At 59.8% G+C, this 8,665-nt stretch overlaps 1 protein-coding gene across 1 annotated transcript in view; it reads right to left on the reverse strand.

The window, feature by feature from the left end:
* CDR2L (cerebellar degeneration-related protein 2-like) overlaps positions 1 to 8,659 on the reverse strand; it is a 19,742-nt gene extending 11,083 nt beyond the window's left edge. Inside the window, exons 1-6 of the mRNA XM_015560191.1 lie at positions 8,576 to 8,659; positions 2,265 to 2,377; positions 1,958 to 2,106; positions 1,601 to 1,768; positions 393 to 722; positions 6 to 250 (exon numbers count right to left, since the gene is read on the reverse strand). Of these exons, the coding sequence (XP_015415677.1) occupies positions 6 to 250; positions 393 to 722; positions 1,601 to 1,768; positions 1,958 to 2,106; positions 2,265 to 2,377; positions 8,576 to 8,654 (1,084 nt within the window). The 5' untranslated portion in view covers positions 8,655 to 8,659. The remainder of the gene's footprint in view (positions 1 to 5; positions 251 to 392; positions 723 to 1,600; positions 1,769 to 1,957; positions 2,107 to 2,264; positions 2,378 to 8,575) is intronic.
* Between the last annotated feature and the right edge of the window lie 6 nt (positions 8,660 to 8,665).

Genomic DNA, 8,665 nt, shown 5'->3' on the forward strand with positions numbered 1-8,665 from the left:
CTCGCCCGCCCGGGCCTCGCCCTGGCCCTCCTCGCTGCCCCCCAGGTCCCTCCACGAGCTGTCCCGGGAGATGGGCCGCGAGGTCTGCACGGCCGTGTGCCGCACGCCCGCGCGGTGCTGCCGGCACTTGCTCAGCAGCTCCTCGTACTTCTCCAGCAGCGCGTGGTACTGCTCGTCCACCTCGCGCAGGATGGACATGCCCCGCTTGCGCACGCTGTTGGCGTGCAGCGTGAGGTTGCCCGCGTGCCGGCTGGCGGATAGGAAAGCATTCATTGAAGATGGGCAAAGCAGAAAGTGACCAGGAAGACTGACAAGTAGGAAAGATAGAAGAATACACAAGATAAACAGCACTGAGAAACAGAACATAGGGCAAAACTGAATCTGAAGATCACATCAGTACTTTAGGAAGTTTAACCAGGTGGTCCTCCCGGCCCAGCAGGTAGGTCTTGGCCTGTTTCATCTGCTGCAGCTCCAGCAGCTCGGCCTCCAGCTCCTGCACGCGGAGGCGGCAGCCCTCCATGGCGCTCAGCTGCTGCTCCAGCTCCGCGTACTCCTGCAGCACCGAGGCGAACTCGCGCTCCGCCCGCTCCTTGCGCTGCCGCTCCTGGCTCACCTGGGAGCGCAGCACTCCCACCAGCGTCTGCAGGTTCTCATTCTCTTGCTCCAGGGGCCGGGGGCCCAGCTCCAGAGAGGAGCTGTGCAGGCGGAAGGCATCGTTGCACCTGGGAGAGAGAGGGGGGCAGGTGGGCGGGGGCCTGGGTCATGGGCAAGGGCAGGGAGCCCAGCCCCGGACACTTCCATCTTTCTGGTCCCCTGAGCTGCATATTCTGCTGGTCCCTCTAGATCCGCTCTGGCCCTTCTCCCTCTGACCTCAAGGGGCTGCTTCAGCCAGCTTACCTGGCTCTCCTGAGCTCAGCCATGGGACGGATGGGCGGGCTGAGGGCAGGAGTGGGAGCGGCCGAGGTGGTGGGAATGTCTTCCCTAGGCTCCTTCCTGGTCAGTGCAGGCCAGGCAGCACCCTCCATGCCTTCCAGGTTCCAGGAACCTCCCTGCCCTGGCCCCTTTCGGCCTAGGCCCTAGGGTAAGGGCTTCTCACTATGGCAACCCCCAGGCCTGCAGTGTCCGCCCCCTCCCTGGCTCCTATGCCTGCTCCACCGCTTTAGCAGTCGCCCCTCAGTTACTCTGTGAGAGGCACTGTCGTTGGCCAGGACCCTTATTGAAACGCCCTCTAAATACTGCGCATGTATTACATTAACCAGTCACCTCCTTGAGGTTAATGGGAACTGAGGTGTAGTGGTTACCCCTCCTGGCTTACTAACAGGTGACCTGGGAAGGACACCTAACCTCTGGGTTCAGTTTCCTCATCTGAGCAGCGAGGATGATAAAACACCTCCTGGTACTGCCATGACCATTAAGCTGCTTAGCGGGGTCATGGGCTCATGCCAGGGCTCAGTGAACGCCAGCTGCTGACTGTTGTCAGCAACGGGACCAGTCTCGCCAACAGCCCGGACGATGCACCAGCTCTCCTTGCCCACCCTCTCCCTGCTCTCCTGTTGGCTGGCATCCTGGGCGCTCAGACACGAGTGGCGCCCTCACCTACCGGGGGCTGCTGGTGCACAGCTCCTTGAGGCAGGGGAAGGTGTGGATGGTGCGCCTGCGCTCCCGCTTCTCCCTGCGCACTCTCAGCTGCTCCAGGCCCCGAAGCTGCTCCACCTGGGCCTGCAGCTCCTCCACCTGGGCCTGCAGGCGCTCAACCGTCTCTGTCAGCCTGGGGGGGAGGGGGGGCGGGGGGAGACAGGCAGGGGAGAACTTTAAGGGGTGGGGCCAGCCCTCCTCAGGCAAACTCACAGCCCGGGCTTCTGGGAGAAGGAGCAGGTGTCACACCCGTGGGTCCATATGCCCACAGCACTCCAGTCCTCGCGCCCCTCCTCCCCGTGACCCCCCACCCGGCCCTCACCCGTGGATCTTCTGCTGCGCAGCCTTACTCTCCAGCACCAGCTTCTGGTTGGTCAGCTCCAGGTCTCGGGCAGTCAGGTCCAGCTGCTCGTACACCTTGGCGTGCTGCTCATTCACGTGCCGCAGTGTGTCCAGCTGTTTGGTCAGGTACTGGGGATCGGCAGGGGGTGGTGGGTGAGTGACCTTTCAGGACAGGGTTCGGGAGAAGTCTCCGCCTGGGCTCTCCTCCCACTTCTAGGAACAGGTGTGCTTTGGGGGTGGAGACGGTGCAAGAGGGCTGCCCGGGTGCTCCGCAGGGCGGGCCTCACCTCGATCTCCTGCACCTGCTCCTCGTTGGTGGCGTACATGTGCTGCAGCGACGCCTCCAGCTCCTTGTTCCTCTCCAGCAGCGTCTTCCCCAGCTCAGCGGCCAAGTGCAAGTCTGGAGGGAGGGGCAGAGGGTGGGAGAAGGGGCGAGCAGTGTGAGAAAGAAGCCAGAGGACTCCCATTCATGTGCTGAGCATTCATTCTGAGCTGGGCCTCGGGGACCCCAAGGTGACCAGGACACAGGGGCTGACTGGGGGACCCCCCACTTGGGAGGGGATGCAGGCCAGGAGCGGAGCCTTCGCACTGGCTGTTGCTTCTGCCTAGAAGGTCCTCGCCCCACACCCCTCAGGGCTCAGCCCCGTCTGCCTTCAAGTGTGTGCTTCAGTGTCACCTTCTCCAGGGGACTTCTCCCGACGATTGATTTTAAACGGCACCCTCCCCTTCCCGCACTCCCTCCCACTTAGCTTTCTCTCCTGAGCACAGATCACCACCTAACGCACCACACAGCTTGCTCACTTACCTTGTTTGCCTCTCCTGACTATCAGCTCACAGGGCAGGATATCCCCAGGACCTAGATCAGTACCTGGCACCGAGCAGGTGTATTAGTCTTGCTTGAAAGAGCAAGTGGAGAGTGTGATGAGACCCAGGGGCAAAGTGACTTGGACGTTAATAAGGGAGAGCTCGTCTGGGGCAGGCGGGCGGCTGGCAATGGGCAGTCTTGGAGTTGGGCTTGCGGGGGACTGGGAGCCCATGGATGGGCTGCCCGCTGTGGCGGGGCAGAGGGGCTCGCTGCGTTTTAGCATCTGGCTGAGGCTTCAGAGCTCTTTGGTGTAACATCCTTATTCTATGGATGACAGGCCAGAGAGGGAAGAAGGACTTGCCCAAGGTCCCCAGCTGGGTTGTAGTCACGGTGAAAGCAGAACTCAGGTCTCCTGGTCCTAGTCGGTAGCATGTGGTCCTAGTGGCGCGTGTCCCTCTCTGAAACCTCCTTTCCCTGGGAAACAAGCCGCCCTGTTTCCCCCACAGCGCTGATCCTTGTGTCTGCAGGACTGGAACCTCCCCTCCCCATCCCAGCCCGAGGTACAGGAACACCTGTCAGAAGCTGGGAGGGGACCTGGCCTGGTTTTAGGGGGCTGTGTGGGGAAGGGAAGGAGCCTATTTGATCTGTTCTGCCAAAATGCCATCCAGGAAAGCTGGATCCTGTGCGGGCGCACACATACAGTGCGATTGAAACTTCGTGGCCCATGAGCAGAAGTTGGTATTTTGTGGAAGAGCCACACTCAAGGGCCAAAGAGCCGCATGTGGCTCGTGAGCCGCAGTTTGCCGACCACGGGTCTAGGCCAATGGTATAAATCCCAACCAGAGGCGTGAAGGCAGCTCTGACAGGGCGAAGGGATTTGGTCCTGGGATCAAGCTGGGTACTTTCCAGACAGTGGTGGTTCTAGGACCCCTAGAGCAGCGGTTCTCAACCTGTGGGTCGCGACCCCTTTGGCAGTCAAACGACCCTTTCACAGGGGTTGCCTAAGACCATCCTGCATATCAGATATTTACATGACGATTCATAACAGTAGCAACATGACAGTTATGAAGTAGCAACGAAAATAATTTTATGGTTGGGTCACAACATGAGGAACTATATTTAAAGGGCCAGAAGGTTGAGAACCACTGCTAGAGGATGGAAGGCCTCTATACTCCCTCCTGGCAAGTTTAAGAAATACAGTGGATGCCCTGGCCGGTTTGGCTCAGTGGATAGAGCATTGGCCTGCGGCCTGGAGGGTCCTGGGTTCGATTCCGGTCAAGGGCATATACCTGGGTTGTGGGCTCGATCCCCAGTAGGGGACGTGCAAGAGGCAGCCAATCAATGATTCCCTCTTATCATTGATGTTTCTATCTCTTCCTCTCTGAAATTAATTAAAAATATATTTAAAATAATAAAGAAATACAGTGGGTTCAGCGGGCTACTCCCTTACACCCAACAAGCCAGGGCGGGGGTGGGGTGGTTCCCTCTCAGAGAGCCCCAGAGAGCAGTGACTCCAGGTGGGCATTTGAGAGCAGAGCCTGGGCTTTCAGCCGCTGGGGGAGGACTGACCTCACCTCAGAAAGCCAGAGGGGACTCTGACCAGCCACCAGGCCTGGACCAAAGTCCTAGCCGTCCACTAGGAACAAACGCGGACAGTGAGATTTTAAGACAGGTTTAAAACAGGCATCAGGCAGCCCCCAGGCTGGACCTAGGCCAGGTGAGGGGGGTGGCGGCTGTGCCCAGATGTCACCCAGAGGAGTCCCTGGTTGAGGAATGCAAAGCCGCGATCCTGGAGCAAGGCTGCAATGACAACGGCTCAGCCTGGACAAACAAGCCGCTCTCCTAAACACCTTCCCCGCCTTTAGACAAAATACTCGCTCAGACAAATCTCAGCGCAGCACCATCAGCCTTGAGCCATTCATTAACCTCCTGACGATGATGCCAGGAAACACTAGCTGCCTGACAGGAACCCAGTGGGCAGTGAGGACACTTGTGGTAGGAATGTATCAGCTGTAAGTTGGGCAAGTCTACAAAGCGAGAGGCTAGATGTTAGGGCTGTGAAACTGCAGCCCTGCCCTATGAGTGCTCAGTGGGAAGTCGGGAGCCCAGCAAGACCACCCCCAGGGCCACACTCTGCAACCGGTCCTCCCTTGGGTAGTCTGTAAAGAGGCCATTGCTGCTGCTGTCGCCCGGTGTGGGGGGACAGGTTCTGCGGGCGGCCTGCGTAGACCCCTGCAGAGTCCCAGGGCCCAGAGGGGGTGAGGAATGGTCATGAACTCGGTCCTCTCTGCTCATCCTCCCAGGTGAGCACCTAAAGTCACACTGTCGACCAGGGACTGGCCCTGGAAGGCAGTGACTGTGACCTGGGCCCTAGTGACTCACGAATGGGGAAGAGGGAACAATAGGAGCTCGTGGGGGTGGGGAGAACCTCAGGGACTATCACAGGGAAACAGAATCATAATGCAAGCTCAGCTGGTCCCAGCTGCCAGGAGGGATCTTGAGAAAGGTCTAGAACAGCGGTTCTCAACCTGTGGGTTGCGACCATCAGAAAACACATAGCATATGAGATATTTACATTATGATTCATAGCAGTAGCAACATTACAGTTATGAAGTAGCCACGAATATAATTTTACGGTTGGGGGTCACCACAGCATGAGGAACTGTATTAAAGGGTCACGGCATTAGGAAGGTTGAGAACCGCTGGTCTAGAAGGTGCAGGGCCACGGACTGAGTGGAGCCAGTGCCAGGGAAGGGCAACAGCTAACGGAGGGCTCCAGGGAGGGAGGCCTGGGAGTGGGAGAAAGGGGGAGCTGGCTAAGCCAGAGGAATGAGCAGCCAGTCACAACCAGACCATTGGACCAAGCCAGGGACGGTACAGAGCCGCCTGGCACTTCCCCGGCCTGGACCCCGGTTTCTGGGTCTCCTGCAGCGGCTTCAGCGGTTTCCCCCAAATCAGCTGAGGTGCTGCCCAGGAGCAACGCCCCGGAAGCCCTAGAGGTCATGGCCATGAGACGGGGGTATCTGAAAGGAAATGCTGAAATCCCACTGTGCTCACTGATTGGGGTCTGGTGGGGCCCCACAGACTCCGGAGCAGGAGAGGGACAGGGGACAGGCACAGGGAAGGAGAGACCAAGATGAAGGGGGGATGGGGGGGAGGCCATCTACCACCTGGCAGGGCTGCGGGTATCCTGCTTACAGGCTCCAGGGCCTGAGTGTCAGGAACTCTGTGTCCACAGAATCGGGGTCCAGGCACCCGATCTCAGTGTCACACCAGAGCTCTCGCCGGAGGCTGAGTCCCAAGGTCAGGCGCCCAGGACATCAAATCTGTGAGTCAGCAGCCCCGTCTCAGTGGAAAGAGGCCCCACAGGTCTGCGATGGGGAGGAGGAGTGCCGGTGCTTACTAATTCATGGCGTTTTCTATTTTTACACGTGCTGGCCGTGGGCAGGGGGCAGGGAGAGCGAGGACCTTGCTATTGGGAACAACAGCATCAAAGTCAGACAGGATCTTGGTGGCCAAGCTCTGGGAAGTGGGGCTAGGACCTGCCCTAAGGTGGTGCTGCTCCAGAACCAGGCTGGCTGGGCAAACTACTTCCCTAAGGGGCACCTAGGGAGCAGCTGGCAGAGAACTGGGGAACTGGGTGTAGAGATGGGGGGCACAACAGGCATCTGATCCCCAGTGGGGGACGGCTTTTGGCAAACACTCATGCCACCCTCCAGCTCTCCATGCTGGCCCACGGGGGTAGTGCCCAGTACTTGTGCCCGGGACTTCCTCCAACCCCACCCTTGCACTCTAAGTCCCACTTCCAGTCATGCATGATCTTTCCACGTTGCTCCATGCCTTGTGCAGGTGTCCCCTCCACCTAGAATGCCTGCCCTCCTCCCTCGGCCCAGGGAGCGCCTTGCACCCTCAGCTCAGAGGGGCCTTCAGGCGTCTGCCTGCCACACCACTAGGCTACAGAGGTTGCTAGTTTGATCTCCTTTCTGCCTCCTCTGCTGGAATGTGGAGTCCCCCCAGGGCAGAGAGCACTCCCCAGGCTCAGCACTCATTGGTGTTTGGTCAAAAGCTCGGATGTCTTCTGAGACTGCCCCATTTCTGGTTTCCCTCCTGGTTCCAGGGCTCTGGGCACTACTGAGGCTAGGAGGGGGGGCTGAGTGCTGCAGGCCAGCAAGGCCAGAGCAGGGGGCCAGCTGTGACCACCCCCCACCTTGTCCCAGAGCAGGCACCCAGCCCAGTGGGAATCTGGGCACCTCTCCCTCTCTGGGAGCAACACATCTCCCACCCTTACTCCCTGGCTCCTTCCCCCCACATCTGGGCTGGGCATGGTGCCAGAGACTTCCGTAAGGGAGCAGGAAAGAAATGAGACAGCAGTAATATTAGCATCTGCCTCCCGGGAGGGGGAGGCCATCTTCCAACCTTTCCTTCTGGGCCACCTCTTCCATGAAGCCCTCTCATTGCATCCTGTCACCTACACTCAATGACAAGCCCAACTCCACCTGGTCCACTTAGTGGGCCAGGGCTGCGAAGGGGTTGTCACAGCCAGTACTGGGCATCTCACTCTAGGCAGGGAAGCTGAGGGGAGACTCGGGCACAGAGTACAGCAGGGTGCAGCCCAGCACGCGCAGTCCCACACTAGGCCTCAGAGGCTCTGGTTACCCACCTTCCTAAGCACCAGGACTGAGCCTCATCTACTAGCAAATCTGGCCACGGGAGGATGTGGGTCAGGGCCAGTAACAAAGGCTCCAGGGTCTGGGTAGATGTCTCCCTGAGGGCAAAGCCAGGCCTTGGGGGCCGTGGGTGGAGCCCCAGAGCCGGGGTGTCAGCACACACTCCATCAGACTTGTGTCCACACCTGCCCACCCGGGGGCTGTGGTCACTTCTCCTGGACACCCCTCCAGCCCTGATCTCCAAGAATGAGACGCTCTTGGCCGGGAGAGGGTGGATTTGACTCCAGTCTAGCAGGCCTTGGCTCTGACCCTTCAGCCTACTCCTCCTTCCGGTCTAACAGCCCGTCCCCTACTCTTAGTGATGTCACTTCGGCCACCTCATCACCAGCTTCTAACCCACTTCCAGTCGCCCTCGCAGCTCTCAGATGGAGGGGGGAGGTGGCTCCCTCTAATCTGGGCTCTTGCTCAGAATTGCCAAACCTGACCCCCAAACCATGAGCAGTTCGGGAGGGGGCGGGTTTTTTGGGGGGAGGACCAGGGGACTCCAAATCTTCACCTCTCCCCCGCTGGGTGCCCGCACCCCATCCCCTTCCCGGGGTCAGGGGAAGGGAGTTGGGGAAACTTTCTGGGAGTCTTAGAGCTCAGGAATTCTGGCAGGGAAGGGTGTCGCTGGATTTGGGATAAGATCATTCTCCCCCTCCCCCCACACACTCCACCCCTCCCAGCAAAACAACCAAGGAGCCACCTCCCGGCCTCCAAAGAATTCCAGCCAGTACTCAGGCCCCGGCCATATCAGGGGCCCTGGGCAGTGCCTGCCTCGAAGTTGGGGTGGGCGAGCTGGGTGAGGTATGCCCCCGTCCTTCGGGGAAGAGGAAGACCGTTCCCCCGACTTTTGCAGGTCTTCGCGGGCCCGGGCCGGTCTTCCAGGGCAGCGCGCCCCTTCTCTCCACGTCCCCATTCTCCGCACGCATTACCCGTGTGCACGCATTCTCCGATGCATTACCCATCGGAGTCCGGGCCGCGGGGTGCAGCTCAGCCCTCCCGGGGGTGACACCGCCCAACAATGGAGAAGCGGACAGAGGTCCCGGGGCGCACCTCACTCTCCTGCCCCCTCCTCCGTGCTCACCCTGCTCCAGGTCCTGCTGGTCGTACCAGGGCTCCTCTTCCTCTGCGGAGAAGTCCTCCATCCCGGCGGCCCTCCGCATGGCCCTGCGGG

Source organism: Myotis davidii, unplaced genomic scaffold, assembly GCF_000327345.1.
Source record: "Myotis davidii unplaced genomic scaffold, ASM32734v1 scaffold1655, whole genome shotgun sequence".
Classification (NCBI taxonomy): Eukaryota; Metazoa; Chordata; class Mammalia; order Chiroptera; family Vespertilionidae; genus Myotis; species Myotis davidii.